General features: G+C 36.2%; 1 protein-coding gene across 6 annotated transcripts in view; it reads left to right on the forward strand.

The window, feature by feature from the left end:
- Positions 1-3,123: 3,123 nt before the first annotated feature.
- LOC108755052 (oxysterol-binding protein 1) overlaps positions 3,124-10,480 on the forward strand; it is a 17,273-nt gene continuing 9,916 nt past the window's right edge. For 4 of the 6 annotated variants that reach the window (XM_018497789.1, XM_018497790.1, XM_018497791.1 and 1 more), the window contains exons 1-2: positions 3,124-3,684; positions 7,310-7,375. In XM_018497789.1, coding sequence (XP_018353291.1) covers positions 3,557-3,684; positions 7,310-7,375 — 194 coding nt within the window. In that variant the 5' untranslated portion in view covers positions 3,124-3,556. The remainder of the gene's footprint in view (positions 3,685-7,309; positions 7,376-10,480) is intronic. The other 2 variants (XM_018497793.1, XM_018497794.1) reach the window with 1 other exon arrangement.

A 10,480-nucleotide genomic window follows, 5' to 3' on the forward strand; every position in this document is an offset into this window, starting at 1 on the left:
TGTGTGTGTGTGTGTGTGTGTGTGTGTGTGTATGTGTGTGTGTGTTTATAGCTGATTATAGCATGTAGCATGTAAAATTATAAGTAGAATACAATTCTGAATTTTGATATGAATTGAAAATTGTTTAAAATGGGCTTTAATTTGAAATTTAAATTTGAAAGTCAAAATACAGAAGAGTACAATTGTGGAAAAATTACAATATTTTGAGTGTTAAAAATGGAAATAAATTACAATATAACACATTACTTTTAAATAAAACTGAAGTGTAACTGAAAGTTTGATGGCATAATATATTATTATATACTTTACTCTTTTACTCTACATTTTATATGAAATTGTTTGAAAAAATTAAAAAAAGATATATATATATATATCATTTTCGATGTTATTAATTATAAGCAAAAGGTTGGATAAAATATATGAAAATAAGATTACCTTGTAAATATGTAAAAGTGTTATGTATATATGAAATACTTGAAATATTTTTCAATGAAATTCAAAGATCAAGGTACTGAAAATGTATAGTATACGTGATGTAAACTGTAAATTTTCAGTGCTGGCAGTAAATTTTGGAACACAGCCCAAGTAAAATTCTGGACATTTTGGACTTGATGTTGACAGGTGTATTTCCTCGCGCGCGCGTATTAGACCGAATATGGCAGAACTAACTGCTAAGTTTTAAGTTAGAAAATGAATTTGTAAACTAAATGACAAAAACTTATAGATTTAATAATGCACAAAGTATTATTATGTATTAATACTACTTTACGAAGGTTACGTAACAAAATCTGGATAGTTTTAATGCAATGTTAAATTTAATAATTTATTATTATCTAGATGTGTTTCGCGTATTACAATATATTCAAAAATAAAAATGCTATTTGATTTAAATGTAATAAATTAAACTTTACGACATATGTACTTTGCTATTTGTAATTAAATTTTTTTAATCTTCCTTTTTCATTCCTCAGTGTATAATTTTATATCCATTATTTTAAGTATAAACAATGCAATATTCGGCAATTATGATAAACAGATTTAAAAATCATATATGGTTATGTTTAGATTTAAGATGTTTAGATTTAGGTGTCTATTCTCTAATTTTTAATGACTATAACGATATCATTACATTGTTTACGTTTACGCCGAAATTATATGATTGATGAGTTATATGTTTAACATATATTTAATATTAAACAAGGACAAATGATGAATTCGAGACATCGGAAGCATCCGAGCGACGTTTCCGAACGCAGCTTTTAAACACAATGCGAAAGAATAGCGATAGCAATAGGAATAATATGATTTCAATCTATTATAAATCAGATACACTGGAATATATCCTTTCTGATAGGTTAAAATCGTGTTATTCCTATCGCTATCGCTATTCCTTCGCATTGTGTTTAAGGCTTTAATATTAAACATAGAACTTGTAGTAAGTGGAAGGGGAATAGCCTATCCAACCAATGAGTGGAAAATGTGAGCAAGATTGAGAGACAGAAGATGTATATTTCTGTCCTGCTCAGTAACTTTTCCTTTTTCGATAGAAGAGGATAAAAAGATATATTTCTGTCCTGCTTAGTAACTTTTCTTCTTTCTACGCATGTGCCAAAAGAGAATAGAAGAAGATAGAAATACATCTTCTCTCAGCTTGCTCACAGCTCGACATCCGTATATATTCCTCTTCCATTACTATAAGTTCTATGATGTTAAACGAGGACAAGATCACGAAGTAAGAGAGAAGGAGACCCAACTCAATAGCGCAAGTAAAAAAAATGATCCTGATTTGTTACCCCTAATTGGGAGGGAATCCGCTAAACGGAATGGATTTTTACGTTTGGGCGCCAGTTGTAAAACAGTGTCATGAGGTTAGATACACGTTGCCTCACTGGCCTAGTTTCCATCGAGAGTTTAAACCGGATCAGAATATAAGAACCAACCAACTACAGTCGAGTATTCCTCTGTTACAGTCGAACGACAGGGAAATGCTCGACTGTAGTTGGTTGGTTCTTACATTCTGATCCGGTTTAAACCCTCGGTGGAAACTAAACCACTGATCGTTGCATGTATTTATTGCGATTATAAATCCAAATAAACTAAGAAAGTGTTTCAAAAGAGAGGTCTCTCTAATAATTATGTGAATCATATTATAACGTATATGTTGACAGCAGGAGATGATATACTATATTTTATGATATAAATATTAATGCTAAACAAAATAATAAATGTATAGATAACAAAGGACTGTCGACTAAGCACTGTTGTGAGCAGGACCGAGATAAGACCGGACTGTTCGGATAAAGTTAATTACAAATGACACTCAAACATGAAAATCCATTCCGTTCAGCGGCCTTTCTTACCAATTAGGGATCATGAATCAAGACCACTTTTGTTTCACTTTTGTTTTGCGAGGAATTTTGATAAAGTAAAAAAAGGATGAAATGAGAAAGAAGTTTAGATAGTAACCGTGGCAACACTAGGTAACTTACTTATTTCACGCATGCGCTCTCCATTTTGGTTAATACTAACATCAAAGATGTCGACAGAAAGTTGCGCTACTGTATATACTGTGGCCATATCTTCGGCAATAGTAAGTCGAGCAGACGCGCGTATTGGGCTATCTTTAAACGTTAATATCTCGTTAATTATTGCGAGTATTGCAAAATAGTAACAGAACTTTTCGACTTAGTTTAGTCCGCTCTACCTGTTCGGGATGAGTGGGGCCGTACAATCCAGCCACCCTGTATATACAATTAAGGTTATACCACAGTGGTTATGCTACAAACATTCAACCGCACTCGCAACTATAATTTTCTCTCCAGTGAGCTTAGGGATATCGCATTTTTACTATGTTTATAACCGATCGCGAGTATTTTTTCATGATGAGATGAAAGTACGAGAGGTGAGGAAAGTCGACAAAGATACACAATCGACCCCCAGCTGCGATTACAATATGGCTGCTTCACTTAAGAGAAGATATCCAATCAGAATACATATCAGACTGCCAATCAGGAACTCGGACATAAATGTCGGGTCTCTTTATATATAAGACTCTATGGACGTGGCATATCCATCAATGACATTGGTAACAAGGGTTAGGTTAAGTAAACCGTCAGTGAGAAACGTGGCGTGTGACTTGTGAGTCGTGGCTCATCGTAGGAAGGAAAGGAAGGTGTTGCATCGGCAAGAAAGAGAGGTTCTACAGTAGAGCCTATCAGTGATCGACCTTCTTGACAAGTGATCGCGTCGACTACGGTCTGTATACTACACTACATCTGTGCTCGAACGAGTCCAAACGAAACGAAACGAAACGAAACGGAACGAGTGAAGAAGAGAGTAGCAATAGAGCAGTGGGCTGATCGGGAGGGGAAGGAGAGCAACCCCCTTCTCTCCTCCTTCCACGAGGAATTACCAAAAGGCAAAATGGTGGCGCGGTACAACGCAGACGGGTGATGTGTAGGCAGATATCGGCTCGCATCGCGTTCGTAACAGGGAGGTGCGAGATTAACGAGCGTAACCTGCGTGATCTGCGTGAGCACGCCAGGTCGACGGCAATATGGGCGACCCGAAGAGTCAGCACGGCGCGCAAGAGATGAAAGGCTGGCTTTTCAAATGGACCAACTACCTGAAAGGTTATCAACGGAGATGGTTCGTCCTGTCAAACGGCCTCCTGTCGTACTACAGGTAGTTTCCTACGTGTCGTCGGATCCGTCGAATTCGTTAAATTCGTCGCTCGCGGATCGCGAGCGTGCGCTCCTCGCCGCGTCGTCACCTAGTTACTTACGTTCGCTATTTTAACGGCGCGATCGATCTCTCGACGTCGTCGTCGTCGTCATCGTCGTCACCGTCGTGCCAAGATCGCGACACGCGATTCCCCGTTCGTCTTTCTAACTCGGTTTCATCTAATCGGAGAAAAAAAGAAAAAAAAAGGAGAAAAAGAATTTATCTATATCTACGTCACGGTGGAGCTGCTCGGCTGCTCCCCGTGTTGCGCATCACGATTAAGCGATTAGGTTATGTGCACGGTGATGGAACTCTTTTCGATCGCTCTCCCGGTCAAAAATAGCCTGGCAACAGTGGCAGCAGCTTACAGCTGTCACAATGAGCATTCGCGATGTCTACGCGGCCGACAGGATGGGGAGGGAACATATGTATGTATATATGTATACGCGTCCACCTGCACCGCTGCGATTTCTGCTCTCTATGCGCGTAGAATAGTTTCAGAATTCGGCTACGGTACCTGTCAGGATCTGTCTCATCTGTCAGATGCTTTAAGCATATTAGAGATAAGAGAGCTTTTTATCCGCGGCGCGAATGTCAATTCGACTGACGCGCGGGAAGGAGTAAACTAGTACATCTATCACGTGACATTGTAGTCTTGGGCTCGTTTCTCGAGTCGTAGCTCTAACTAAATAATCGTTCATTAAACATATTTAGCGAACGTGTATTTTTTTCTTGAATAATTATTTATTGCTAAATTCGTAAATGTTTAATTACATTTGTATGTACTGTTCGAAGAAATATGTATTTATCTAGTAAATATTTTTTCGGAGTACTTTTTATATTTTTTTTTTCCTAATTCTTAGAACTAGAAAAAGATGAAGAATTATTATTATATAGTTATAATTAGAATTATAATAGAAGAATTATAATAGTTAGAATTAGAAAAAAAATAGAGTACACACTCTGAAAAAATATTTACTAAATAAATATGTATTTCTTGGAATAGTACTAAATAATAAATATTTATAGTAAATAAATATTTGTTTAATTAAAAAAATTATAGTTAAATCAAATTAATAGTTTTTGTATCAAATAAGTACATGTTCATTAAATATGTTTAATGTAATAAATGTTTATTTGAGAACTATTCAAACGAATATTTATTAGAATTTAGTTTTTTTTTTCTTTCAATGTAAGTAGAACTGAGATTATGAAATTAATATTGGTAGAAACGGACATTAAAGAGCTTGGCGATAAGATACATTAGTGAGAGTGAATGAAAGAGAGAGAGAGAGAGAGAGAGAGGGGGGGATCCAAGTATTGGATGGGAGCATTTAGACATCTTAGACAGAATGCATGTGTACATTATAAACAAGCTTTGCGATTTTCTTGTTTTAGTGTGGCGTATAATTTCACCACATCTAGTTTATCCAAGTAACGCTGAATTAAACGCCGTTCACTCGAATCGTATGATAACGTTCACCTCCTGGATTGATTTTTTTTTACCTGGATTCCAGATTTATGTGTATTTGTCAGCGTATTAGTTAGGTACGAAACATGCAAGAGTCATACGCGCATCGCAGATGTGTCGGGCAACAATCAACGGTTATATAAAAGCATGACAAAACTCCTTATGGATGATGATGTGAATACGACATTGCATATACTCGCTCGCGTCTACAGGATACGTCACAAAATGCGTATAGGGATCAGTAGGAAGAATTTTTCCATACAGCATAAAATATTTCACAAATATTTTCAAATATTTCATTGCAGAATTTGAAATATTTCAAAAAAAATTTTCATGTTTCAGGAAATCAGAGTTTTTGAAATATTCTTTTTTTTACAATATTTATAGAATATGTCTAAAATATTTTATTAAAATACTTGAAAGAATTGTTTATCTAAATTATAAATATTTATATTCGTGTTGTGTCAATCTTGATGAATTTGGAGTCGGGTCTTCTCGGAGTGTTTCAAGAATTAAGTTGAAAAATTATTCAAGATTGACAATATAGTTATTTCACGAAATGTGTTACGATTTTCTATGCGTTATCACAATGCCGAGGTTAGTTCCACATGAAATATTTATATAAATTATTTTTTGAAATATTTTAATCAAATATTTTACAAATATTTTTTCTAAACGTTTGTAAGACGTTGTAAAATATTTTAAAAATATTGTTGTGAAATATAAATATAAATATATATTGTAAGAAGAATATTTCACTGTGATTTTAGAAAGATTTCGTGAAAAATTTTTGAAATATTGTATACCTTGCAATGAAATATGTTTTTGCAATGAAAAATATTTTTAAAATATTTTATACTGTATGGAGTATTATCATAAATTTATCAAGCCTGTTGATTGCTATAGGAGAAAGAAATCTGAGAACCTCTCTAGTCCATTTCTACCAATCTCTAGTTAATTTTTATCTTTTTCTAATTCTTAGAACTAAAAGAAGGTAAAAAGTAAATTAAACCTAGATTAAAGTTAATTTCCATAGAAATGATAGAAAACGTCTGTTTTGTAGCCAATTAACAAGCTTGAAAGATTTGTCATGTGACAAACGTATAATATTTATTATGGGCTTTCTACAATAAGCCATTATCTATGCTTGAAATATAAGTCGTAAGAAATTGAACAATCACAATCAAATGTAGATAAGAATAGTAATCAACTATGGAATGATCAATTTCTTACGAGTTAAGATTTGAAGACTTAGGTAATAGCTGACTATAGAAAGCCAATTATAGCCGAAAAATGCGGTTCCGAAAACGATATAATCCTACATTACAACCCTCGCATCTGACGACGCGTCGGAGGAAGTTTATTACGTACATATCTATACATCTCTCATTTTAATATTATGAGACATATCGCACTTGACCGCTTATACTTGGCGCTTTGTAGTTCGCAACGATAATAAACCCGTCCCCAGCCTGACAATTTTTACGTGAATTTCGCTCTAGCAGCGAAATTAATGAAATAGTGCAATACGAATTTCCAAACCATCTTGTATCTCGTGCAGTCACGTTATCTTCGCAAGTAGAGCAACTGTGTTTTTCTGACAAATGATTGTGCTTTCTAGAACATTTTTTTTTTTTCCCCCTTCAATTTCGACACTCCGCTTGGCACACAGTTTGTGTAATTTGAGTTTGCAATGCCTTTCTGAGGATTATTCACTGGTACGTATTATATAGTATGGATCCGTCGACGGATAAGAATATTTTATTCTCAATTGTCTGTCGTAAGGCTTTTTCTCGCACAGTATAACACGCGGGTGCACGCAAAAACCATACAGTATAACTCGCGTTACGAACCGAATGAACTTTACGTCTCGCGTCACCGTCGACCGGTAACGATGTGCCGGTGTTCTTTTTTTTTTTTCCCTCCGATCTCTTGCGAACTTGGAGCGACTCGACAAAGAGAAAAGATTGCCTATGTATGTTCTTGCCTACTTCTGACGGTGGGTAAAGAGAAAAAAAAAAAAAATCGAGAGAACAGAACGAAATTTCGAGCAATAAGCTTTGCCACAGTGTTACACAATGTGAACGGGGTCTGTTTGTTTTATGGATTGTTTAGGGCTGAACCAACAGGGGGGCCAAAGATATCATCGCGACGCAAGCGGAGAGCTGGCAGAGCCTCCGAGTAAGTAAAAAAAAAAGTCAAAACAAAAAAGATAAAACGAAATATGCGAAATCGCATATCCCTATCCCTTTCCGCGAGTTTGTAATTAAAAAACAGCCTCCACGGACGTTTGTGTTCCCATTTCCCATTTTTGATACTCGATTGCGCGCGCGCGCATACACAACACACACACATACACAGGCGCGCGCACGACACGCACACATACACATTATTATGTAACTTTACATCTTTTCGTGCAATTTCAATTTGATGGCCTTAATAAAAAAAATCTCTCGCTTTCTCCACGACTTCACCTGGGGCCGCATTTTCGAAAAATATCGCATACGAAAATACTATATGTCGCGTATATTATATAATATAATTTCCCTAATATTTTTGTATACGATATTTTTGAAAGTAAGACCTTTGTAACGTGTCAGTGGTTGTATTACGTACTATCTGTATGTGTGAATATGAAAATTAAATGTTTCCTCGTAATATACGCTAAACCATGCTAAATGTAACACTTGTCATTTACGTTCTCTATTATCCTTTTTCATTTTCTTTCTTTGTCTCCCCTTACTTTTCTCTTTCTCTCTCTTCTCTGTGTGTATGAGTATGTGCGTGCGTGCGTGCGTGCGTGCGTGCGTGCGTGTGTGTGTGTGTGGTGTGAATGTATATAATACAGTCGTGTGCAATGAAATATACCGCTTCTTTATGTTGTGTTTCTTTATCGTGCGAGTTACGTTCGTTCCAGTCGAGTCTCGTCTTTTTGTTCACTTTTTTAACTGTCTCACGCAGTGACTGTACACGTAACTGCAATCGTTGTTGAACCGACAAGATATAGCTGTTACCGATATCTTAGATTAGACGACTTTATTTTTCTTGCTCTTTTGGATGGACGCGCTTGAAAGTTCTACCAATCGCGCAGAAGGAATTATCTTAATTAATTTTATGATTAATTTTACCTTTTTTCTTTTTTCTCCAAATGCGATCGATGAACTGGAAGATTTTGTAATCTTTGTCGAGTAACTCCTTTTTCTCTTGATTGAATAATTTTCCTTTCTTTGTAGTTGGAAACTTTGTATCGTCTTAATTTTTCTTTCTTCACATACAGGATATTTTGGTAATAACTCGATTTATTTTATATATAACACACACACACACACACACACACACACACACACACACACACAGAGGGCGCTTCCTTTTAACAGTGAATTTTTACACATTAATCCGTTTCTCTTTAATAAAAGTTGAGTGGCGGATGCGTGTTTCGACATATCTCCTAAGTGAAAGTTTAATCCGAACACATTAGAATCTTCGACTTGAGGAAAACTATCTTCGGGATATCATGTATAAATATCGTGAATAGTCGTAAAGTAGGAAAAATCGGGTCAATACATCACTGCTGAATAAACTGAAGTTTATCAACACAGCCGTAGTATCAATACACGGTAAATTGAATTCAACAATAACCTCCTGTCTTTCCAATGAATTGTGGAGACTATTTTGTTGTGAAAATTATTTTTCATACAGATGTTTCGTCACAAATATTTACCAAAGATTGCATAAATAACGAGACTATGCGCAATACTGTAAGATTATTTATCTTGGTAAATAAATGCACGCAAGTATCTCGAAACACGTTTCCGCCAATTTATACTTGAACGTGTACAGAGTGTTCTTAAATAGATTGATGGACTTTGACAGTGTGCAGTTTTACTCGCTTTGGATGGAGAAAGATTGGATGCGATCGTAGTTGACATACATATCGAAACTACATGTTTCCGAATTACAAACACTTTTCTATTTACGTTGAATTTTGCAAGAATTTCTCAGAGACTTGTGATTTGTTCGTAAAATGGAGCACGATCTTTCTTTTTAAATCAATTGTTAAAGCTATCCTTTTGCACGCTTTGCATTAACTCTTCATCTTTCTCTAGTTCTAAGAATTAAAAAAAGATGCGGAAGAGTAGAAGTTGTGAATCGCGATTAAAGTTAATCTACGTTGAGAAAATAGAAAACAGACAATAGATCCGTTTAATGATATAAGATTAACTTTAATCTCGGTTTAATTCTTAGAATTGGAGAAAAAGATAAAGAGTACATTGAGATTCAAATTAATTTTAACGTTGATTGAGTCGGACCTTATAGATTCAAATGCCGATTGGTAGACAAATACGCATCTTTTTGCTCCGACCCATATTATAGATTCGTCACTATTCAGCGTAACGATAGATCAGTTTGTCAGATTGCAGTGAGCATCATTATTATAAGACAAAGATACACTTCTTTATACATTCTTTGCGAAATAATGCTGTTTCTGCAGGCGAAAGTGTTGGTGATTCTGAAAAGAAACATTTTCAGACTAATCACACTAATCGTGATCGCATGATTTTCTCTTTTCATTCGCGTACGGCGCGGGCGAGTAGAGTATAAATACACACCCCAGAGCTCAGCGATCCATTTCGAGGGCAGCCTGCATGTACAGAGCCTGTACACGATTCCGAGTGCGCTGGTATGACTTTTTTTTTCTTTTTTTTTTTTCTTTCTTTTTTTTTTCCTCTTCCACGCGGAATCGTGATTGTTGCGTGTTCGATTAACCCGAGTGACCTCACGTGCATGATCCGATTGAGAGCTCTCCTACCCTCCCCCTCGCTCCACCGGTATTTGGATAGTCGTTTCGTACGACGGAGAATATCCCATCCTCCCATGGATTGCTCTTGACCGACGACCGCGAGTGCGACAAGAGGCGCTCGTCTATGTGGACGTGTCGCGTCGCGTCGCGGGATAGGGGAGCAGCCGGATCCGTAATACGGCCTATACGGGATGGTAATGGGAATCGTTAAATCGCTTCCATCGGCTGCGTAATCCAGTGTTTTAGTTTCCTTGGATTACGCCGATAAGCCCATACTTTTCTATGCTAATAACTGTTCCTCGCATCCTATCCACCAATCATCACTCCGTCTCTCTCGCCAAGTCAGAAATATGATATCATCACAGATTAACTCGGACAATCGTTGCTACATTGTTGTGCCAATTTTTCTGGTTGTTTTTTTGTTTTGTTTTGTTTCGTTTTTTTTGAGGGGGAGGGAGAGGTGATCGCTTGGATAAATCTTGTTC

The sequence above is a fragment of the Trachymyrmex septentrionalis genome, unplaced genomic scaffold (assembly GCF_001594115.1).
Source record: "Trachymyrmex septentrionalis isolate Tsep2-gDNA-1 unplaced genomic scaffold, Tsep1.0 scaffold83, whole genome shotgun sequence".
In the NCBI taxonomy this organism is placed as follows: domain Eukaryota; kingdom Metazoa; phylum Arthropoda; class Insecta; order Hymenoptera; family Formicidae; genus Trachymyrmex; species Trachymyrmex septentrionalis.